This window comes from Octopus sinensis, linkage group LG1 (assembly GCF_006345805.1).
Source record: "Octopus sinensis linkage group LG1, ASM634580v1, whole genome shotgun sequence".
Classification (NCBI taxonomy): domain Eukaryota; kingdom Metazoa; phylum Mollusca; class Cephalopoda; order Octopoda; family Octopodidae; genus Octopus; species Octopus sinensis.
This window is the reverse complement of record NC_042997.1, coordinates 53,145,535-53,172,212: the sequence shown is the minus strand read 5'-3', so window position 1 is coordinate 53,172,212 and position 26,678 is coordinate 53,145,535. Positions and strand designations below refer to the sequence as shown.

At 37.5% G+C, this 26,678-nt stretch overlaps 1 protein-coding gene across 1 annotated transcript in view; it reads left to right on the top strand.

Moving 5' to 3' along the window:
- LOC115210206 overlaps nt 1-24,212 on the top strand; it is a 67,065-nt gene extending 42,853 nt beyond the window's left edge. Inside the window, exons 18-26 of the mRNA XM_036509674.1 lie at nt 14,511-15,420; nt 15,556-16,446; nt 16,747-17,163; nt 17,242-19,047; nt 19,809-20,225; nt 20,454-21,101; nt 21,444-21,605; nt 21,888-22,169; nt 22,257-24,212. Coding sequence (XP_036365567.1) covers nt 14,511-15,420; nt 15,556-16,446; nt 16,747-17,163; nt 17,242-19,047; nt 19,809-20,225; nt 20,454-21,101; nt 21,444-21,605; nt 21,888-22,169; nt 22,257-23,770 — 7,047 coding nt within the window. The 3' untranslated portion in view covers nt 23,771-24,212. The remainder of the gene's footprint in view (nt 1-14,510; nt 15,421-15,555; nt 16,447-16,746; nt 17,164-17,241; nt 19,048-19,808; nt 20,226-20,453; nt 21,102-21,443; nt 21,606-21,887; nt 22,170-22,256) is intronic.
- Nucleotides 24,213-26,678: the final 2,466 nt, after the last annotated feature.

Sequence of the window (26,678 nt, the reverse complement as noted above, 5' to 3'; positions counted from 1 at the left end):
GATAATCCTCTTTGCGAGATGAGGTATAAAGTACCTCATATCCACTGAATATTCCAGTCTCAGACAATAATAGACTAATGATAAAAAAAGACACCCACAGTCTGTTATCTGTTTTTTGAATTCTTTTCCTATTTCTTTACACTCAGTTTTCACAATGTCCTCTTCATCATTTCTATTAGCTACTCAGTACTTTGCATAACAAAGAAACCCATGTCCTCCTGGAATTAGAGAGAGGCATTCCCCTTCATTAGTTTTACCATACCTTTGCTTTTGGCTCATTTCCTTTCTTTTGGGTCAAATTCTTTGGTTGTTCAATGCCATAAAGCTACATGTAATACACTTGCCTCTTAAAATCTATGGCATCTAAAGTCAGCTAGTTCATCAAAGCTTTGTAAGTTTTTATGACACCTGTAATTGCAAATATTCTTTGCCCTTGACCTAGCTAAGTAGGTGACAGATACCATCATTTTAAGTATGTCTTCACATTTCTCCCTCAACCCTCAAATGGTAAGATGAATAAAATATACAAGCTACAAATTATAGAAAAACTCTACATCAACTCACTTGTTCACTACAAGTTATAAATTCTTGTAATACTCAGTAAGCACCAGTACTTTTGGTCTTTTGTCAAGAGGATCTCTATACAAATTTTACAGAATCTTCTTATGCACTGTTCACAACCAACATGGTTCTAAATGCTGTAATTTTACAGAGAAAGACTGCTCATCACCACACTCTACTCTCTTCAAACTAACAAACCTACAGTCACTGACTGCATTCTAGAGGTATCTGTTTTCCTAGCCAAACTTCAATCTTTCTTTCTCCATAGAGATATATTTCAATCTTTCTAAATATGGTCCAGTGACTTATTCTCAAGAAAGACTTCTCTAGCCTAAATAATTACTGGACTATTGCTCTGTTTCAATCACTTTTCTGAAGAGATTCTACTGCAATAAACATCCCTAACACGTGGAGTCCCTTTCCTTTCTCATTATCACCAGTATGACATCCATAAAGCAAAATGTACTTGTATCCTTCTCTCTATAACTCATCAGAAGTCCCATTCTCTTGAAGGTTAAAAGTAATGTCATTGCCTTTTCAAAAACAAAGCCTTTGATTGTATCTAGTACACGAATTTCTTGAATTATGATTCTAATGTATGGGTTTCATATGTATCTCATCACTTAAGTTTGAGGTTTGCAGTGTATTGACAAAACTCTCTAACCCAATCAGCTTTGATATATTTGAGGGCTTGATCATTCATACACACATGCACACATATGCGTGCGCATGTGCACGCACACACACACACACATAAAATCTTGTTCAAGGATAAATCCTTTATTCTTCATCCCAAAGTACATGTGACAGGCACAAAATAGAATTCCCTTAAGTGCAAATACAGTAAAATCCAAATGCTTAATGGAGCTATATGTTGATGTTGCCATGTTTATTCACCTCCAAACACAATATTAATAATAATAATAATAATTTTTGGCACAAGCCAACAATCTTAGTAGGAGGGGGCTTGGTCAATTACACTGACAATAGTACTTGACTGATACTTTATTTTATCCACCATGAAAGGATGAAAGGCAAAACTATTTCTAAATTTGGAACAAGGCCTACAATTTTGAGGCAGAGTGTACCACTGATCCAAGTACTTGAAGAGATAAAAGACAAAGTTCAACTCAATGCAATTTGAAACCAGAACATAAAGAACTGGAAGAAAAACTGCAAGGTATTTTGTCTGCTGCTCTAATGAGACTGCCTATCCACTCCAATGCTCAACTGGTACTTTTTTTTACAGACTACAAAAGGATGAAAGTGAAAATTAATTGTTAATAGTTAATGGTAATTCCTGCATAGCGGGAAAAGAGTAGCAAGCAAAGAAACACAAAGTATAGGTGAAAATGTTTGTTGATGATTTGATTATTTTGAGTAATATCATGTGCTTGTTTTCTCTGTATCTGAAAGTGTTGTTGTTTATAATTTAATAATAATAATAATAATAATAATAATAATAATAATAATAATAATAATAATAATAATGGTTTCAAATTTTGCCACAAGGGTAGTCATTTAGTGGGGAGGGGATGACTTGATTACTTTGACCTCAGTATTCAACTGGTACTTATTTTATTGACCCCCAAAAGGATGAAAGGCAAAGTCAACCTCAGTGGAATTTGAACTCAGAACGTAATGGCAAAGAAAATACTGCTAAGCATTTCACCTAGCATGCTCACAATTCTGCCAGCTTGCCACCTTAATAATAATAATAATAATAATAATAATAATAATAATAATAATAGCTTCTAATTTAGGTGCAAGGTCAGCAATCTCAAAGAGCCAATGATCCCAGTATTTGACTGGTACTTTATTTTATTGGTCTCAGCTAAAAAAATACAAGCAAAGTTAGTATGATCCACAGTAGCTCTTAAATCAGATGCATAATTACAGATTCAGTAATGTGAAATGGTTGACCTATGAATGTGCTTTTAAACAGAATGTCAGCCTGTTACAGGTACAATAGCTAGGTAATCTGAGCTGTGTACAAGTCATGTTCCTAGATATAATTAAAGACTTTAAATACATAAATTATGTTCCCAAATTGCATACAAAATATCGATATTCCAAAGATTTATTCTCAGACTTTCTAACATTAACACAAATAGTCAGTATATTAACACAACACATAAAAACAAATTATTGTTAGGGGTAACATACACACTACAATATACAGAGTGGCACACAGAAAAGTAGCCTGGATTCTGTAGCATAGTGTAAATACAGAAATATATTTACACACATGAAAAAGCACCCAGTCTTTCATTTGTCATTGTGTTATTTTCACCAGTTCTAACTGCTGAACAAAGATGGCGCACAAGTCGACTATTTGCTATGTTACCCTCAGTGCACCCTCACCACATTAGTTGATTGTAAGATGACACTGAATGAGCATTTCTAGCCTTTTCTGCAAGATGAAATACTTGATAGCAGAATGAGTGGAGAATGTGGAAGTGTATGTGAGAACAGGTTCTGTTAAGCAAATGCACAAATGTTTTGAAGTCAAGTTTCCAGGTAAAGGCTTACCAGCAAAGAGAATGATATAAATGCTGGTTAAGAAGTGGTGCACTACAGGGTCAGCGCACAACACCCCAAAACAAAGATACCCTACAGTTCAAAGGCCAGAAGTTATTCAGGACATTAAGCAAAGGATTACTCAAATTCCAAAGAAGTCAACACATAAATTGGTACAGCAGTCTCACATAAGGAGGAGGTCATGCCAACGGATATCAAAAAGTTTCAAGTTGAAACCATATCATTTCACCTGTGTAAAACAATTAAAAGTGGATGACAAGAATAAACAAGTAAATTACAGAACATGACTTCTGAATAGCATTGCTAATGGTGAGCCACACCTATTCTGGAATATAATGAGTGATGAACCATAGTTTCATCTCTTCAGCTATGTAAATCCACAAAACACATGGTACTGGGCAGTGGAGAATCCTCACCATTTGTATGAGGAGTCACTTCACAATAAAAAAACAGTGTTTGGTGTGCTGTTTCAGGGACACGTATCATTGGATCAATATTTTTTGACAGTACTGTCAACACAGAGGTCTACATGAACATTTTGGACCAATTTTGTGCTCAACTCACTGAACTTGGAAGACAAGTGTACTTCTTCCAGCAGGACAGGGTGACTTACCACACTTTTCCAGTGTGCATGCAGCAAGTCCATGGTATATTCTCTGAGGAACACACGGTTATCAAAAATTTGTGACCACCACGTTCTCCTGACATGTATAATTATCTCTGGAACACATAAAGAGCACAACATATGAAAAAATCTGCACATAATACAGGAACCACCATTGACATCACTATTTTACATTGGGTGTAAATAAACATAGCTGTATATTGATGCTGCAGGTAACTATTTTCAAAATCTTCTATGATGGTGTGTCCCTTCCAGCACTTATAAATTCATTTCTGTATTTACACTATGCAACAGAATCCAGACTACTTTTCCATATACCACCCTGTATAAGGAAACTCATACTGGAAATCATAGTAAATACTTTCAAATTTCATGCACCCTGGAAATATATATTATATTATGTTTGGTAAACAAAGCTGATGCAGCCAAACTGAAATGCATTTAATAATAATAGTGTGTGCTTGTACATAAGTTCTCTGTATTATATCAAACCCAGAGAGATGAAAGGCAAAATTTACCCTGGTAGAATTTGAAAACAGAAAAACTAGGAAAGGATATCTTGGACATGGCAGAGAAATTTAGGCTTTTGTAAGAAGGTAGACCTCCTTCTTTTTATGGGAACTTTTCTTGTTGAAATTTTTATTGTGGTGGTCTTTTTTATTTGATGTCAACCCCATTTCTATTTGTTTGTATTTTGTCCTAAGTAAACCATAAGACTGTGTGAACTGCCTGAATTGGTGATTGGGACCTCATTGTCCTTCAGAGTATACAGCCAACCAACATAACTAGGATCAAACATAAATCCACCAGCACAAGGGTTCAATCATCATTTGACCAACAATATTTCACTTGCCTCCAGACTACCTCAAAACCAAACAGTGGTGACTGGTTCAACACAGTACCTTCTTTGTCAACTAGCAGCCTTACCCTCCTTAATGTGTGCAAATACTTTGGAGTTGTTCAGTGCCTCAGTTTCTGCATGTGTCAGTTACATAAAAGCTACTGTCACTTTCTGATTGTCAATGTGGGATGTTTACTTCACCATGCTGTGCTAAACAATGTTAAAAAAGGCCTCAATACTGCTATTTTCTTCCACAACTGCAACCTTATTTAGAATGGCAAGCTGTTGATATGGACATCGCAAACAGTGACACATCTTCTAGAATTAACTTTGTTTCTTTGGCCATAAGTCTGGGAACAGCTACTCACTATGCAGAAGAATGGAATATGACAAAGTATGAGTTATTGACAGAAAGATTTCTTTTTGCACAAGTTGTTGTCGAGACTTTTAGGCACTCTCAATCCCTGGATTGAAACTTTCCTTTAACAAATTAAAATGGTGTAACACCTGAGGAAAGTATGCTGTGAGACAGAGTAGCTGAGTTTGACATTTGTGTTTTTTAGGTTAAGAAAAATAATTACAGTTATATTGATTTGCCACCTCAGCAAAAACTACAATAATAATATTGGTTTCAAAATTTGGGGAGGGAGTAAGTCAATTACATCAACCCCAGAGCTCAACTGGTACTTATTGTATTAACCCCAAAAGGATGAAAGGTAAAGTCAACCTCATGGAAATTTCAACTCAGAACATAAAGACGGACAAAATGCTACTAAACATTTTGCCTACATGCTAAAAATACTACTGTCTTGCTGCCAATAATAATATTGATTTCTAATTTTACTACAAGATTACAAATGTGTACAGAGAAGTAGTCAATAAAATTGAAGTTAGTACGTTATGAATATCTTCTGAAACCTGAAAAGCAATGAAAATTCCAGCAAGACTTGAGCGTAAAGTATAAAGCAACAGGCAGCAATACTTTGTTTAACAATCTCCCACTTAACTACATGCCACTTTAATGATTGCTTTTTAATTCTAAAAATTAAAGTTACTTGAGCAAAATATATACTAAGCATTCAGAACAGTTGCTTTAAAAGTTTAATTACTACAATGCACCTTGATAGTAAATGTATACGAGTTTGTTCATTCAGTTAGTTTACATGGTGGTGCTGAGCACACATACTGTATTTATGTTCTCCCCAATACTCTTTAGTCGTAAAACATTTGAATCAATTCATTAAAAGTTGATACATTGCTTGCAAATGAATATGACCGGGTCACTTGTATCACACTTTCACTGGTTGTTTTAGGTATCTATGAAGTCATAAGACATTAACACCTTCTTAACTCTCCTACTCTCCACCCAGCAGAACATCAGAGATGTGACAGCTGGAGAGAGAGAGAGAGAGAGAGAGAGAGAGAAAGCTGCACCAGCTGAGTAAATTGGAACAGCATAAAATAAAATACCTTGCTTGAGGATTCAATGTCTGGTGGGGGAATTTAACCCATGACCTTACGATCATGAGCCCAACCATTATGAAAACATTGAAGAAAGTTTAACAGTAGAAACTCCTTTTTTATTTCTGCCCTCACAAAGGGCTCAAAGGGAGCCTTTTCACATACTCAAAAAATAACTGAGATTTTCAAACTTCAACATTCAAATTCTAAATGAAGTAAAAGAATTGCTACAGATCTAAATAGAAAAGCACTCGGAGAGTGCAGACCTCCGCCAAGCAGCTAATTTCCACCCTATACCCATGTTGTCATGCTTTGATTAAAAGGTTATAACATAGATTAGATTACTTAGATAAGTTTCAGCTGAAGTTGACTGCGGCCATGTCTAATTTAATAGCACCACCTGGAAAAGATACACAGTCAGCTCTGGGGAACCATAGCCCATTCAAGCAGAGGGTTATTGTTTTCAGAGACATATCTGGGTGTGGGTGGTTTATCTGGTATTTGTTGGGGGTAATCATCTAGGGATTGTTTGAATGCTGTGAAGTCACTTTCCTCTTTCATGGCACAATGTTGAAGAGAGCAGGGCCAATTGAGGTGGAATAGTTCTGTCATAGTGTTGTGATATGACACAAACTTTTATGTAGTGGATGGAGGGCACGGGGGCCAAGCCTTGGACGAATTTTAAAGATGGGCAATGTTGATGGAATATTTTCCACATCATACAGATGATATAGAGCTCACAGCGGTAGTGGAGGGAGCAAAGCCTGAGCCTTTTCAGTTGATCCCAATAGTCAAGGCTTGTCATGTCATCCTCCACAGACCTCCGCCAAGCAGCTCATTTTAAGATAGATATGCAAGTAAAATTAGTAATAGAGAAACGAAAATAAACTTTGGAAACAGCAACGCCATCATAAGTTACGTGGAAACGATGAACGTGTTTTCAAGAGAGATAATCAAAGAATATAATATTGTAATACTTCATGTAAAGTAAATATAACAAATGAAAAGTCCTTCAAGAATCCATAAAAATTCCCGGATCACTACCAAAATTTCATCATCTGTTCCTTGTGTCATTACCAACTTTTCTTGCAAGTTTCATCAAATACTGTTCACAACTTTTTAAGTTATTTTGCACACAGACAGACAAACCAATGCCAATGAAAACATAACCTCCTTCCTTGGCAGAAGTAAAAAACAAAACAAAGAAAACCCTAACTGAAGAAAGGAATTCTTGGTAGATTTATAAAGGAAAGAATGATTATTTCTTCCTCGAGTGAATCAAACACAAGTGACAAATTCACATTGAGTGATAAACCCACAATGAGCAAAAACATTATTCATTTAATCAAATCATTGGTCATGCCTATGCTGTTGTTTTGCTTTTTATTTAACATTTTAAAATTTTCTTACTTCAAATCTCCTCCATGAGAATGCATTACAACAATATTTCTATGTGACTTAGCCTCTCACTCTCTCACTTAATGATCGGACATTTGAAACCGACTGATCCATTAAATTGAGGTATGCATGTAACTAAATATCACAAGAGGTTATTTAATCTGACAATTCCCAGTTCTGCCACTCCATCACAGCCCAAAACAACAACAATAATATTAATAAAGATTTCTGGTCAATGAACAAGGTCGCACATCAAAAGTGGTGGGAAACTATAGTTAATTAAAACACCCTTACTTGACTGGGATTTTACTATTTTATCAACTTCCTTGAAAATAAAAGGCAAAGTTAATTGTAACAGTATTTGAACTCAGAATGTACAGGAAATTTAACAGTACACTCCATCACTCAAAAGGCATTTAGTCAATCATTTAATGGTTCCCTTACTCCATCACTCAAATAACAACAGCAACAGCAATAATAAAAATTATTTCTAAAATAACAACAACAATAATACTAATAATGGTTTCAAATTTTGGCCCAGAGACAGTGATTTTAGGGAAAGTGGATAAGTCAACTAGATTAACTCCAATGATCAATTCATACTTATTTTATCAACCCGAAAAGGATGAAAAACCTTCTTAAGTTTTCTATTCCCTACAAATAGTTCTCATTATCCATTATTGTTTTTTTCTGTGTAGACTCCTGAATTTTGACTGCAGATGAGTAATATAGTTTTCAGTGTCTACAATTTATGCAAGTGTAGAGATTGAACCTTTTCTGAGTGTTTATTATTTCTTTGGCTCAAAAGTGACATCACTCCAGGGCATAGAATATCATTCCCATACTTTTTGATTCCTTCTGACTTTCCCTCAAATAAATGTGTTGCCCATTGGTTTGTGGCATGGGCTAAATATATTTTCTCTTTCATTGTTTTGTTGCTATTATTATTGTTGTTTACAGTTTTTAGCTTGTTGTTAAGGGTAGTGGATAACAGTATGCTTTATGTGGAGGTGCAATAGCCCAGTGGTTATGGCAGCGGACTCACGGTCATAGGATCGCGGTTTCGATTCCCAGACTGGGCGTTGTGAGTGTTTATTGAGCGAAAACACCTAAAGCTCCACGAGGCTCCGGCAGGGGATGGTAGTGATCCCTGCTGTACTCTTTCACCACAACTTTCTCTCACTCTTACTTCCTGTTTCTGTTGTACCTGTATTTCAAAGGGCCGGCCTTGTCACTCTCTGTGTCATGCTGAATATCCCCGAGAACTACGTTAAGGGTACACGTGTCTGTGGAGTGCTCAGCCACTTACACGTTAATTTCACGAGCAGGCTGTTCCGTTGATTCAGATCAACCGGAACCCTCGTTGTCGTAACCGACGGAGTGCTTCCACAACAGTATGCTTTGCAGTGTCAGACAAAATGCCTTGCAGTATTTCTTCCAGCTCTTTACATTCCAAGTTCAAACCTGACCAAGGTCAACTTTGCCTTTGAACCTTGCAGGGTCAATAAAATAAAGAACCAGACAAGTATTGGTGTTAGTGTGACTTCTTGAAAAACTGTCGGTCTTGTGCCTAAATTAAAAACAATTATCTAGGCTGTTGTTGCTGTTGATTTTATGCTGTTGTTTTTTGATGTTGCCATAGTTGTTGTTAACTTAGTTGTTGTTGTAAATTTTGTTGTAAATAATTTCCTATGGTAAGTAGCAATGTTATTCAAAGATTTTTCAGTTGGAAAGCTTATAGTGCTATGTTTGCAACACTGCTGTTAACCACAAAAAAAAAAATGCTAAACCGCTTTTTAGCTCCACTTTTTTCACTATTTGCATCTAATATTTTTCCTTTTTCAATCTCAGTGAACTTTATTATTTTATGTTAAGGATCCATATTTGCATTTCAAAGAGAAATTGTGAATTTTGGAGATCCAAATTTTAAGACAAATGATTCTATGAAAGGGGAAAATAGGACAGAAAAGGATAAAAATTCACTGAAAGACAGTGGATTAGTTCTAGGCAACTGACAATAAGATCAATGAAAAAAAAGTCATTCCTAGTCAAGCAAAACTGATGGTAATTTTTAAATGTTCATAGAGCAACATCTCTGGATTTCCTATCAAAACCCATTAACAATAATGATCTATTTTTAACTTTTCATCACTTAAACAATACTATTTTCTAACAAGGCTGGAAATTTGGGGTGAGAGGATAAGATGATTATAATCAAACCCAGTGTTTGAGAGGTACTTTAATTCATCAACCCCAGAGGGATGAAAGGCTAAGTTGACCTTGACATTATTTGAACTCCGAATGTAAAGAGTCATAACTAAATGCTGCAATGTGTTTCGTTCAATGCCCTTACCAATCCATCCCACTAATAATAATAATAATAATAATAATAATAATAATAATAATAATAATAATAATAATAATAACAATAATAATAATAATAATAATAATAATAATAATAATGATGATAATAATAATAACTCTTTCTGTTATAGACACAAGGCCAACACTTTGTTGGGTGGGGGCTAGTTGATAGATTGACCTAGCACTTGATGGGTATTTTATTTTATTGACCCAAAAAGATAAAAGGCAAACTTCGTTTCATCAGGATTTGAACTCAGAATGTAAGGAGTTGGAACAAACAAGGTAAAGCATTTGTTCCAATATTCTAACAATTCTGCCAATCTACTGCTCTAATAATAATAATAATAATAATAATGATGATGATGATGATGACGACGACAATAACAACAATAACAACAACAACAACAACAACAATAATAATGAATGAATGAATGAATGAATGAAACTGAAAATAGGTGGATTAAGAAAAGAATGCATAGACAATTACATAGAGATGTTGAAGACAGAGAAAAAAGATGGCTATGGATGACTAAAAGTGATTTAAAACCAGAAATGGAGACTCTAATCTGTGTTGCCCAAGAGCAAGCACTAAGAACAAATTACATCAAATACAGAATAGACAACACATTAGAAAGTGATAAGTGCAGAATTTGTGGACAAAATGGTGAAACTGTGTGGCATATTACCAGTCAATGTACGCCACTAGCCCAGTGGCTATAAGAGACATAATGACAATATAGTAAGGATTGTCCATTGGACACTTTGCAACAAATATGGACCTGACAGAGTAAAAAAGTGGTACAAACATAAACCCGAAGACATCATCGAAAATGATAATGTAAAGATCCTATGGGATTTTATGATTCAGTGTGACCATGAGATAGAGAATAGGAAACCAGACATAGTGTTAATTGAGAAAGAAAGCAAACAATGCTGGATCATAGATATAGCATGCCCAGCTGACAACAATGTATGCAATAAGGAAGAAAGGAAAGTCGATAGATATGACAGGTTAGCTCAGGAGGTTAAGCAGTTGTGGTCGCTGAAAAGGTGGTAGTAGTACCAATAATTGTAAGAGCCCTGGGAACAGTGAGTAAAAATCTTGAGAAGTACATGAAACAAATAGGGGCTGCAATAAGGGTGGAGCACTTGTAGAAAGCTGCACTGCTTGGAACCACTCCAATACTCTGGATGGTTCACTGGTAATGAACAGCTGACACCGTAGTACATCTCCAGCATTAGAAGCTATGCAAAGACAATAATAATAATATATAATAATAATAATAATAATAATAATAATAATAATAATAGTAATAAATAATAATAATAATAATAATAATAATAATAATAATAATAATAATAATAATAATAATAATAATAATAATAATAATAAAGAACTATTACTACCCATGTATTTTAATTTAACTTAAAAAAAAAATGAACAAATTATTGAGTTTAGTTTAATGGCCTACCAATGTATACTATGAGTTTCTTTGCCCTAGGAGTCGGGAAGACACTCGTCAAGAAATGGAAGCAAATTTGAAAGAAGAAAAAAAAAATAATAATAATATAATAATAATAATAATAATAATAATAATGATAATAATAATAATAATAACAACAACTGCTGCACAAGATTTGAATGATGAAGAGAAGGAGATTCTGGAAATGTTGTGAGGTAAAATGTGTTATGGGAACAATGAAGTACCACCAAATGTCAGATATATGGACAGAAGGAAAGTAAGGAGAGCCAGAGCCAAAGTAAATGACATTTTGAGCTTGATTAGAACAGAAAACATCAGTGGAACAAACCAGCTAATCATAGCTGCTGCTAATGATGTAGCTGACATAGTAGGCTACAAGTGGAAAACTGAAGAAATTAAAGGAAATGAAAAGGAAGAACTAAACTGGAGGAAGAAAATATGACTGAAGTCAGAAAAGATACGGAAAAAAGTGGGGTAATAGAATAGGATAATGAGAGGAGAGCTCAAGAATGAGTGAGTAATCAGATGGTTGAATGGACAGTACAGGTTAGAAGAAAGGGAGAAGTAAACAGTACATGAAGAATTGTCACTAAGGGTGATATTATTAAAGGCCAAACTGAAAAGATATGATACTAGATGCAAAAGCTTTGAACAGAATAGACTGTTCCAATCAAATAGAAGGCATCTTTTTGACAAAATAGAGGGGAACCAACATCAGGAAATGATTCCTGATGTCAAAGAAAGTAAAATATTTTGGAGTGAACTGTAAAAAAAGGTCAGTGAGACATTAAGAAAGTGCAGAGTGGCTAAAACAGGTGGAAAGACAACTTGCAGTTGTGCCAAGACGAAAAGGAGGTCAGAATCAATCTATATACAGTGAGACTGAAGTTTAAAATAAAATAGTAAATTAGAAAGGACCTGGCTTGGAAGGAGTACAAGGCTACTGGCTGAAGAACTTTATACAGTAGCATGAAAGGATCGCAGCACAACTGGATGAAAGCCTGTAACATGGTCATGTCCCTACCTGGATGACAAGTGGACAAATGCTGTTATGTCTCAAGGATCCCTTGAAAGGTAACTTGACATCAGATTTTTTACCTATAACCTGTTTACCACTTATGTGCAAGCTTATGACCAGTGTCTTGGTGAAAAAGTTATCTAATCATCCAGAAAGTTATAATCTACTTCCAGAAGAGCAGAAAGGATGCAGGAAATAAAGTAAGGCAACAAAAGACCACTATTAATTGATAATTAGATAATTAGAAATTGTACGTGCAAATTGATGGGACTAAATGTAGCATGGTTAGATTACAAAAGAGCATATGACACAGTATTGTACAGCTGGATAAGTAAAACAATGAACATGTTTGGAGAGGTAGAAAATATGGAGAAAATGGTTAATGAAAGTACGAAACATTGGAATACTGAATTGATTGGAGGAAAACAAAGACTTGGAAAAGTGAACATCAGACATGGAATATTTTAATGCAATAGCTTATCTCCACTACTATTTATATTGGCCATTATACCACTCAGTTTGATATTGCATAAAGTTAAAATAGCTTATGATTTGGGAAAAGGATATGGTCAGATAAATCATCTTTTTATGGATATGTACACTATGTTGAAAATGAAATGAGTAAGATTTGAAGGAAGGTAGGGTATTGAAATGCCAAATGGGCAAACAATAAAAGAGGTTGAGAAAGGACAGTGATATAAGTATTTGGGGATACTGAAAGCGGATGAAATATAATATGAAGAAATGAAACAAATCACCAGCAGAGAGTATACAAAGAGAATGAGAAATTTATTGCACTCATGCATTCTCACTAATAATAACAACAACAACAACAACAATAATGATTTCAAATTTTAGCACAAGGTTGGCCAGTTCAGGAGAGGAGATAAGTTGATTGTATCAACCCCATTGCACAACCAGTACTTATTTTTTATTGACCCCAAAATGAGGAAAGGCAAAGACAACCCTGTTGGAATTTGAAGTTAGAACATAATGATGGGTGAAACGCCACTAAGCATTTGGCCCAGCATGCTAACAATTCTGCCAGCTCACCAATAATAATAATAACAATAATAATAATAATAATAATAACAGCCCTTTCTACTGAAAGCACAAAGCCTGAAATTTTGGCAGAGGAGACTAGCTGATCACGTCAACCCCAGTGTTTCACAGGTACTTAATTTATTGACCCCAAAAGAATGAAAAGCAGAGCAGAATTTGAACTCAGAACACGAAGATGGACAAAGTGCTGCTTAGCATTTTGCCCAGCATAATAACAATTCTGCCAGCCCATCAATAATAATAATGATGACAATGATAGCAAAGCTAATAATGACATGATTCCTACAATGTCATGTACCTTTTAGGAGATAATTGTATAACAAATAGAATTAACCCTAATAAATGACTGGTACTTATTTTATCAGTCCCAAGTTGAAAGACATAGGTGAATTCAGTGAATTTAAACAATATATGATAATGAAATCTAATAAGGTAATTCCTGAATTTTGATTTCTTCCATTACACCACCTTATCAAACAATAAACATAAATCATGGGGAGCATCTTAGTAGCTGCCAGACCTACTAAAAATAAAAACCAAATATCAGTCAAACATCACTCTTCTGTCTTGAGAAAAAACATTGCATATTATCAAATAATGTAGTTCTAGAGACTTCAAAAAGATGAGATGGTCATGGCTGGAATACCTTAAGCAAATGTTAACATATATTGAAGTTGAAAGCAACAACAGACCTAAATGATAACTATGACAATAAATATAATTTAAATAGGATATTATAAAATATGTAAACATGTAAATAGATACAATAAAATACATAATGATGGATCACATTAATTCCACAGATGATTGTTTGAGCTATTTCATAAAAGGAATTGTATAAGTTGTCAAGTATGATTCAGATGTTTTTGGCCAAACATAATAATCATACAAATTGTGTGTCAATATGTATATAGAGGTTGATCCTTTGAATTTTAGATGCAGTTCATTTGATACAAACAGCTTTCAAAATTTTACTATCAAAACTTACTGCATGTGCGGTATTGCACAGAAATCAAATATAAACCTTCAACTTCCTAAAACGAAAGCTGTAACAATTCAGTACATCTTGCACCACATGAAGAAAAAAAAAAAAATGATTTGTACAAAAATCCATATTACAAATATAGTAAGATATTTTCTTTTTTTCTTTTTAAGGTCTGCACATTTTGTAAAAGAAAAATACTTTCGATTGATGCGAAAACCAGCTCTGCAAAACTGAAGAAGGACAGTGGTGGACACGGTATCCCTAATCACCTAAAGAGAGACAGTGATGGTGACGGTATCCCAGATTACAAGGAAGATGCTGATGGTGATGGTATCCCAGATTATCTTGATGATGATGATGATGGTGATGGTATCCCTGACCACCTAGAGGGAGACAGTGATGGTGATGGTATTCCAGATTATAAGGAAGATGCTGATGGTGATGGCATTCCAGATTATCTCGACGATGATGATGATGGTGATGGTATCCCTGACAACCTAGAGGGAGACAGTGATGGTGATGGTATCCCAGATTACAAGGAAGATGCTGATGGTGATGGTATCCCAGATTATCTCGACAATGATGATGATGGCGATGGTATCCCTGACCATTTAGAAGGGGACAGTGATGGTGATGGGATCCCAGATTACAAGGAAGATGCTGATGGTGATGGTATCCCAGATTATCTGGATGATGACGATGATGGTGATGGCATCCCTGACCACCTTGAGGGAGATAGTGACGGTGATGGTATACCAGATTACAAGGAAGACGCTGATGGTGATGGTATCCCAGACCATCTCGATGATGACGATGATGGTGATGGAATCCCTGACCACCTAGAAGGAGACAGTGATGGTGATGGTATCCCAGATTACAAGGAGGATGCTGATGGTGATGGTATCCCAGATTATCTTGATGATGATGATGATGGTGATGGTATTCCTGACCACCTAGAAGGAGACAGTGATGGTGATGGAATCCCAGATTACAAGGAAGACGCTGATGGTGATGGTATCCCAGACCATCTCGATGATGACGATGATGGTGATGGTATCCCTGACCACCTAGAAGGAGACAGTGATGGTGATGGTATACCAGATTACAAGGAGGATGCTGATGGTGATGGTATCCCAGATTATCTTGATGATGATGATGATGGTGATGGTATCCCTGACCACCTAGAGGGAGACAGTGATGGTGATGGTATTCCAGATTATAAGGAAGATGCTGATGGCGATGGTATCCCTGATCATCTGGATGATGATGATGATGGTGATGGTATACCGGACCACCTCGAGGGAGATAGTGATGGTGATGGTATTCCCGATTACAAGGAAGATGCTGATGGTGATGGTATCCCAGATCATCTTGATAATGATGATGATGGTGATGGTATTCCTGACCACTTAGAGGGAGACAGTGACGGTGATGGTATTCCAGATTATAAGGAAGATGCTGATGGTGATGGTATCCCCGATTATCTGGATGATGATGATGATGGTGATGGTATCCCGGACCACCTCGAGGGAGATAGTGATGGTGATGGTATTCCCGATTACAAGGAAGATGCTGATGGTGATGGTATCCCAGATCATCTCGATAATGATGATGATGGTGATGGTATTCCTGACCACTTAGAGGGAGACAGTGATGGTGATGGTATTCCAGATTACAAGGAAGACGCTGATGGTGATGGTATCCCAGATTATCTTGATGATGACGATGATGGTGATGGTATCCCTGACCACCTTGAGGGAGACAGTGATGGTGATGGCATCCCAGATTACAAGGAAGATGCAGATGGTGATGGTATCCCAGATTATCTTGATGACGATGATGATGGTGATGGCATTCCTGATCACCTAGAGGGAGACAGTGATGGTGATGGTATCCCGGACTATAAAGAAGATGCTGATGGCGATGGTATCCCAGATTATCTTGATGACGATGATGATGGTGATGGTATACCTGATCACCTCGAGGGAGACAGTGATGGTGATGGTATCCCAGATTATAAGGAAGATGCTGATGGTGATGGTATCCCAGATTATCTGGATAATGATGATGATGGTGATGGTATCCCAGACCACCTCGAGGGAGACAGTGACGGTGATGGTATTCCAGATTACAAGGAAGATGCTGATGGCGATGGTATCCCAGATTATCTTGATGATGATGATGATGGTGATGGTATCCCTGAGCATTTAGAAGTCGACAAAGATGGTGATGGTATCCCTGATCACTTAGAAGGAGACAGTGATGGTGATGGTATCCCAGATTACAAGGAAGATGCTGATGGTGATGGTATCCCAGATTATCTCGATGATGATGATGATGGTGATGGTATCCCTGACCACCTTGAGGGAGATAGTGATGGTGATGGTATCCCAGATTATAAGGAAGATGCTGATGGTGATGGTATCCCAGATTATCTGGATAATGATGATGATGGTGATGGTATCCCTGACCACCTCGAGGGAGACAGTGACGGTGATGGTATTCCAGATTACAAGGAAGATGCTGATGGTGACGGTATACCAGATTATCTCGATGATGATGATGATGGTGATGGCATTCCAGACCATCTTGAGGGCGACAGCGATGGTGACGGTATCCCTGACTATAAGGAAGATGCTGATGGTGATGGTATTCCAGATTATCTTGACGATGATGATGATGGTGATGGTATCCCTGATCACCTCGAGGGAGACAGTGATGGTGATGGTATCCCGGACTATAAAGAAGATGCTGATGGTGATGGTATCCCAGATTATCTTGACGATGATGATGATGGAGATGGTATTCCTGACCATTTGGAAGGCGACAAAGATGGTGATGGTATACCTGACCACCTAGAGGGAGATAGTGACGGTGATGGTATTCCAGATTACAAGGAAGATGCTGATGGTGATGGTATCCCAGATCATCTCGATAATGATGATGATGGTGATGGTATCCCTGACCACCTTGAGGGAGACAGCGATGGTGATGGAATCCCAGATTACAAGGAAGATGCTGATGGTGATGGTATCCCAGATTATCTGGATGATGATGATGATGGTGATGGTATCCCTGACCACCTCGAGGGAGACAGTGATGGTGATGGTATTCCGGACTATAAAGAAGATGCTGATGGTGATGGTATCCCAGATTATCTCGATGATGATGATGATGGTGATGGCATCCCTGACCACCTCGAGGGAGACAGTGATGGTGATGGAATCCCAGATTACAAGGAAGATGCTGATGGTGATGGTATCCCAGATTATCTGGATGATGATGATGATGGTGATGGTATCCCTGACCACCTAGAGGGAGATAGTGATGGTGATGGTATTCCAGATTACAAGGAAGATGCTGATGGTGATGGTATCCCAGATCATCTCGATAATGATGATGATGGTGATGGTATCCCTGATCACCTCGAGGGAGACAGTGATGGTGATGGTATCCCAGATTACAAGGAAGATGCTGATGGTGATGGTATCCCCGATTATCTTGACGATGATGATGATGGTGATGGTATCCCTGACCACCTTGAGGGAGACAGTGATGGTGATGGAATCCCAGATTACAAGGAAGACGCTGATGGTGATGGTATCCCAGATTATCTGGATGATGATGATGATGGTGATGGAATCCCTGACCACCTCGAGGGAGACAGTGATGGTGATGGCATCCCAGATTACAAGGAAGATGCTGATGGTGATGGTATCCCAGATTATCTTGATGATGATGATGATGGTGATGGTATCCCTGACCACCTAGAGGGAGATAGTGACGGTGATGGAATTCCAGATTACAAGGAAGATGCTGATGGTGATGGCATCCCAGATCATCTTGATAATGATGATGATGGTGATGGCATACCTGACCACCTCGAGGGAGACAGTGATGGTGATGGAATCCCAGATTACAAGGAAGATGCTGATGGTGATGGTATTCCAGATTATCTGGATGATGATGATGATGGTGATGGTATCCCTGACCATTTAGAAATAGACAGTGATGGTGATGGTATTCCAGACAAGCTAGATACAGATATTAATGCTGATGGTAAAATTCTGCCATCGTCACGAAGTAAAGATACAGATGGTGATGGTATCCCAGACTATCTCGATGATGATGCAAATGGAAACAATATACCTGATAAATTAGAAGTTGACTCAGATGGTAATGGAATATTGGATTATAAAGAAGATACAGATGGTGATGGCATACCAGATTATCTAGACTGTGATGCGAATGGTAATGGTATACCGGATAAGTTAGAAAAAGACAGAAAAGGCAATAAAATCATGGATTACAAAAAGGATACAGATGGAGATGGTATACCAGATTATCTCGATGATGATGATGATGGTGATGGTATTCCTGATCACTTAGAAGGAGATAGTGATGGCGATGGTATCCCAGATTACAAGGAAGATGCTGATGGTGACGGCATCCCAGACTATCTTGACGATGATGATGATGGTGATGGTATCCCTGACCACCTTGAGGGAGACAGTGATGGTGATGGTATTCCAGATTACAAGGAAGATGCTGATGGTGATGGCATCCCAGATTATCTTGACAATGATGATGATGGTGATGGTATTCCTGACCACCTCGAGGGAGATAGTGATGGTGATGGCATTCCAGATTACAAGGAAGATGCTGATGGTGATGGCATTCCAGATTATCTCGACGATGATGATGATGGTGATGGTATCCCTGACCACCTAGAGGGAGACAGTGATGGTGATGGTATCCCAGATTACAAGGAAGATGCTGATGGTGATGGTATCCCAGATTATCTGGATGATGATGATGATGGTGATGGTATCCCTGATCACTTAGAAGGAGACAGTGATGGTGATGGTATCCCAGATCACTTAGAAGGAGATAGTGATGGCGATGGTATCCCAGATTACAAGGAAGATGCTGATGGTGATGGTATCCCTGATCACTTAGAAGGAGACAGTGATGGTGATGGTATCCAGATTATCTTGACGATGATGATGATGGTGATGGTATCCCTGACCACCTTGAGGGAGACAGTGATGGTGATGGAATTCCAGATTACAAGGAAGATGCTGATGGTGATGGTATTCCAGATTATCTTGACGATGATGATGATGGTGATGGTATCCCTGACCACCTTGAGGGAGACAGTGATGGTGATGGTATTCCAGATTACAAGGAAGATGCTGATGGTGATGGCATCCCAGATTATCTTGACAATGATGATGATGGTGATGGTATTCCTGACCACCTCGAGGGAGATAGTGATGGTGATGGCATTCCAGATTACAAGGAAGATGCTGATGGTGATGGCATTCCAGATTATCTCGACGATGATGATGATGGTGATGGTATCCCTGACCACCTAGAGGGAGACAGTGATGGTGATGGTATCCCAGATTACAAGGAAGATGCCGATGGTGATGGTATCCCAGATTATCTGGATGATGATGATGATGGTGATGGTATCCCTGATCACTTAGAAGGAGACAGTGATGGTGATGGTATCCCAGATTACAAGGAAGATGCTGATGGTGATGGTATTCCAGATTATCTTGACGATGATGATGATGGTGATGGTATCCCTGACCACCTTGAGGGAGACAGTGATGGTGATGGAATTCCAGATTACAAGGAAGATGCCGATGGTGATGGTATCCCAGATTATCTTGACGATGATGATGATGGTGATGGTATCCCTGATCACTTAGAAGGAGACAGTGATGGTGACGGTATCCCAGACTACAAGGAAGATGCTGATGGTGATGGTATCCCAGATTATCTTGACGATGATGATGATGGTGATGGTATCCCTGACCACCTTGAGGGAGACAGTGATGGTGATGGTATCCCAGATTACAAGGAAGATGCTGATGGTGATGGTATCCCAGATTATCTGGATGATGATGATGATGGTGATGGTATCCCTGACCACCTCGAGGGTGACAGTGATGGTGATGGTATCCCAGATTACAAGGAAGATGCTGATGGTGATGGTATCCCAGATTATCTGGATGATGATGATGATGGTGATGGTATCCCTGATCACTTAGAAGGAGACAGTGATGGTGACGGTATCCCAGACTACAAAGAAGATGCTGATGGTGATGGTATCCCAGATTATCTTGACGATGATGATGATGGTGATGGTATCCCTGACCACCTTGAGGGAGACAGTGATGGTGATGGTATCCCGGACTATAAAGAAGATGCTGATGGTGATGGTATCCCAGATTATCTGGATGATGATGATGATGGTGATGGTATCCCTGATCACTTAGAAGGAGACAGTGATGGTGACGGTATCCCAGACTACAAGGAAGATGCTGATGGTGATGGTATCCCAGATTATCTTGACGATGATGATGATGGTGATGGTATCCCTGACCACCTAGAGGGAGACAGTGATGGTGATGGTATTCCAGATTATAAGGAAGATGCTGATGGTGATGGTATCCCAGATTATCTTGACGATGATGATGACGGTGATGGTATCCCTGACCACCTCGAGGGAGATAGTGATGGTGATGGTATCCCAGACTACAAGGAAGATGCTGATGGTGATGGTATCCCCGATTATCTTGACGATGATGATGATGGTGATGGTATCCCTGACCACCTAGAGGGAGACAGTGATGGTGATGGTATTCCAGATTATAAGGAAGATGCTGATGGTGATGGCATCCCAGATTATCTTGACGATGATGATGATGGTGATGGTATCCCTGACCACCTCGAGGGAGATAGTGATGGTGATGGTATCCCAGACTACAAGGAGGATGCTGATGGTGATGGTATTCCAGATTATCTTGATGATGATGATGATGGTGATGGTATCCCTGATCATTTAGAAGGAGACAGTGATGGTGATGGTATCCCAGATTACAAGGAAGATGCTGATGGTGATGGCATCCCAGATTATCTTGACGATGACGATGATGGTGATGGTATCCCTGACCACCTCGAGGGAGATAGTGATGGTGATGGCATTCCAGATTACAAGGAAGATGCTGATGGTGATGGCATTCCAGATTATCTCGACGATGATGATGATGGTGATGGTATCCCTGACCACCTAGAGGGAGACAGTGATGGTGATGGTATCCCAGATTACAAGGAAGATGCCGATGGTGATGGTATCCCAGATTATCTGGATGATGATGATGATGGTGATGGTATCCCTGATCACTTAGAAGGAGACAGTGATGGTGATGGTATCCCAGATTACAAGGAAGATGCTGATGGTGATGGTATCCCAGATTATCTTGATGATGATGATGATGGTGATGGTATCCCTGACCACCTCGAAGGAGACAGTGATGGTGATGGTATCCCAGATTACAAGGAAGATGCTGATGGTGATGGTATCCCAGATTATCTCGATGATGATGATGATGGTGATGGTATCCCTGACCACCTCGAAGGAGACAGTGATGGTGATGGTATCCCAGATTACAAGGAAGATGCTGATGGTGATGGTATCCCAGATTATCTCGATGATGATGATGATGGTGATGGTATCCCTGACCACCTCGAAGGAGACAGTGATGGTGATGGTATCCCAGATTACAAGGAAGATGCTGATGGCGATGGTATCCCTGATCATCTGGATGATGATGATGATGGTGATGGTATCCCTGACCACCTAGAAGGGGACAGTGATGGTGATGGTATCCCAGATTACAAGGAAGATGCTGATGGCGATGGTATCCCAGATTACTTGGACGATGATGATGATGGTGATGGAATCCCTGACCATCTTGAGGGAGACAGTGATGGTGATGGTATCCCAGATTACAAGGAAGATGCCGATGGTGATGGTATCCCAGATTATCTTGACGATGATGATGATGGTGATGGTATCCCTGATCACTTAGAAGGAGACAGTGATGGTGATGGTATCCCAGACTACAAGGAAGATGCTGATGGTGATGGTATTCCTGATTATCTGGATGATGATGATGATGGTGATGGTATCCCTGATCATTTAGAAGGAGACAGTGATGGTGATGGTATCCCAGATTACAAGGAAGATGCTGATGGTGATGGTATTCCAGATTATCTTGATGATGATGATGATGGTGATGGAATCCCTGACCATCTTGAGGGAGACAGTGATGGTGATGGTATCCCAGATTACAAGGAGGATGCTGATGGTGATGGTATCCCAGATCATCTTGATGATGATGATGATGGTGATGGTATCCCTGACCACCTTGAAGGGGACAGTGATGGTGATGGTATCCCTGATTACAAGGAAGATGCTGATGGTGATGGTATCCCAGATTATCTGGATGATGATGATGATGGTGATGGTATTCCAGACCACCTTGAAGGGGACAGTGATGGTGATGGTATCCCAGACTACAAGGAGGATGCTGATGGTGATGGCATCCCAGATTATCTTGACAATGATGATGATGGTGATGGTATCCCTGACCATCTTGAGGGAGACAGTGATGGTGATGGTATCCCAGACTACAAGGAAGATACTGATGGTGATGGTATCCCTGATCACTTAGAAGGAGATACTGATGGCGATGGTATCCCTGACCACAAAGAAGATGCCGATGGTGATGGTATCCCAGATTATCTTGATGATGATGATGATGGTGATGGTATCCCAGATCACTTGGTATTGGACAGTGATGGTGATGGTATCCCAGATTATTTGAAGGACACTGATGGTGATGGTATACCTGATTATATTGATGAAGATGATGACAACGATGGTATTCCTGATACTTTAGATGATGATAAAGATGGTGATGGTATCATTGATTTTGCAGACCCTGATTCAGATGGTGATGGTATTCCCGATGCCCAAGAAATTGATAATGCTGATGTAGACTTAGATACTGACGGTGATGGCATTCCAGATTATCTTGATGATGATGATGATGGTGATGGTATCCCTGATGCTGATGAAGAGTCTGACGGTGATGGTGATGGTATACCTGACCATTTAGATGCCGATAGTGATGGGGATGGTATCCCTGATGATTTGGAAGGAGACTCTGATGGTGATGGTATACCTGACTATAAAGAAGATGCTGATGGCGATGGTGTCCCTGACTATTTAGATGATGATGATGATGGTGATGGTATCCCAGATAGTGAAGAAGAGGCTAGCACATGTGAAGGTGATACTTGTGAGGATAAAACTGATGATGAGCCAGGTCTAATTTCACAACTAATGTCAGTGGTAGAGGAGCTAAAGTCAAAGATGCCTCCATTAATTGTACTGGAAGAAGATGATGGAAAGGGAAAAGAAGCTGATATTTTTGCAGATGTCAAAGAAATTGAACAGCAAGATCATGAACAGAAGATTGACTTACTCACAGTTCTTGAGCATGCTTCAACTCACACATATAAACAGTTTATGGACTATTTCACTACATCAGATGAAAAAGATCGGTAAATGAGTTTAAAGCAGAAATATCAAGTTTCTAAAATCATGAGATGCATTTAGTAGCATCTATGGTAAATGGAATTACCAAATTTTATTTCGATTCCTTGCAAGACATTTTAACATCTAGGAAACATGTGTAAAATCTCTATATGGTTGATTTCATTTCGTGAAATAAGAAAGTGAAAATCTTTCAAGAAATCAAAATTCATTTTAAAAAGATCTTGTCAAATATAACAACATGTGGCAGGCAATTATATTTGAATCTAATGATTCATCTTCATATCAAAGAAGGTATGAATGAGGAATCTTTATATAAAGAGAATAGCTATGTAACATGCATATATATAAATCTGTGTGTGTGTGTGTATGCTCATACACACAATATATACACATATAATTATTTTCGTTTTATATATATGTATATACATATGAATCTCTCTCTCTTTATATATATATATACATACATACATACATACATACATATACACACACATATTTATCTTCATTATATATATATATATATGTATGTGTATGTATATATACAAATACACACATGCACACACACACACACACACACACACACACACACACATGCATATATACATATACATATCTTCCAGTAACGTTTCATATTCCACCACTTTCATACATTGCTTGTTAAGATACGAATAGAGCTTTTTTTATTACATTGTTTGAATTGTGAACCATGCATTTGTATTGGCGACTATTTTGTGTTGTTAATATGTCTTGATGTACATTTCAACTTTGTAAAGTGAGTATTTGAATTTTTACAAGCCTGTTTGAAAATGTCCATGTACTTTCCTGTCTGTCTGGACCATTTCCCTTATGTGTACATGCATCTGTATGATAGTGTATTGTTCTTTTAATAGTAGGGTATGTACATGTATATTCATGCATACACAAATATATTTCAATGTATCTGCATGTGTAATAGAATTTGTTAAATTATTCCCATGTACTTTTTTTAAAAGGAGGGAGCTCGTTAACTTTTTTTATTAATTAGGTAGGAAATAGTATTTGAAGAGGAAATTGAAAAGTGAAAACAAAAAGGAAATGGGTGTTCTACAAGAATTTTATTACCCCTATTAAGATGTTATTAAGGTGTTTAAAGAAGTACCAACACATGTCAAGGTATAAAAAGATAAATTCTGAGTGGCTTTCAATACTTTAGCTTGATTTTTCAAGATGGATAACTTTTCTGAGGAGCAAAAGTTTAAAAAGCATTTGATTTCAGATAAATTACTGCTTTATCTAAAGAGTCACAATTAAATAACATATGGTATATTGTTAATTTTCAGAACTCAAATGTGTTGCAGTCTAAAATACTTTCCAATTTTCTAAGTATATAGTTATGTTGTTATAGTCATATCCATAGAATCAATTCTGTTCTGAATAATGCAAGAAGTAATAATGGCTTCATACATATCTAATTTCTCCTGGAGTTTCTGCAGATTGACACAATTTCAGAATAGAAATTGTATTTCTGTGTCCTAGTAACTGTGTTCTGGTGATGTAAATTATTTATTTTCTAATTGTTAATTGACAATAGAGTGTTACACAAAATTCAAACATATGAAACAATCAATTCGTGTCCATTCTTACATTGACAAGCAACATATGAAGCTGGAACATTACCTAAAAACTTATGTTGTTGCAAAACTAACAGTTGTAGCATTACAATGGAATATATGTAGCACACACAGGTACTACATATACATATGTTACTTGTGTGTGTGCGTGTGTGTCTGCTTGTGTCTGTGTGTGTGTATATAAACATTTAATTAATTTGGTTGATTGAAACCAACACCAATGACTATTTGTAATTTCCTTATGCGAAAATTTCACAGTTTGTTAGGTCATCATGAGGGAATAATGGCATTGGTTTTAGTCTACCAAATTAAATAAACACTCTACTTTACCCTACCCTACTGTGTACTGCTTCTTTACTTCTTTACTACTATCACCATATATATATATATATATATATATATATATTCACATAAAATTTTTTATTTCCAGGAGTTTTGCAAGGAAATATTTATCAACAGATCTCTTTAATTCCATTTATGTTAACAGACAAACAAACACATAGACACAAACACAGATATATATACAATCACACATACACATGCAAGCACACAAAAATATAATATGAACACAAATATAAACAATCATTTCAATATTATTGGTGTATGTCATATGTCAAAATTTGAAAATTTCCATTTCAGCCTTTAAAAAGTACACCTACTTTTGAAAAGTCTTTCTCCCTCTAAATGGTTTTCATACCAACAATTTCTATGTGTTTCCCTCCTCACAAAGATTTTAAAGAGGCAATGAAAATTGAGATATTCTCAAGAACAGAGCAGTCTACATGAATTACTGTCTTATATTTTGAGAGTCTATAAACTCAAGAACCACCATCTAAATAAAATACTTAAAGCATTTAGGTGATGAGAAATTATATCCATGTGGTGTGCATATATATATATATATATATATTATATAATGTTGGTAGTCATCATAATAAAGTTAGTAGTCAGAAGAAAGGAAGAAATTATTAAGTTTATTTATATTCAGAAAAATCTTCAAATTTTCCAAGGAAATGAAATGAAATGGAATGAAATAAGATAAAGTTAACTAAAATAAAGTAGAATAGTTACATTAAAGCATTTAAGAATATTTTGTCAAGTGTTTGACAATGCCTTGTGCCTCTACTAAATATTCTACTGTATTTTTACTCTATTTTATTTCATTCCATTTCATTTCATTTCCTTGAGAAATTTGAAGTCTTTATTGTCTTGTGTATAAACAAAGGAACAATTCTTTCATTTCTTTTGACTGACCTTATACTATACTGCCAATATACTATTCTATACACTACCAAAATGTTTTACTC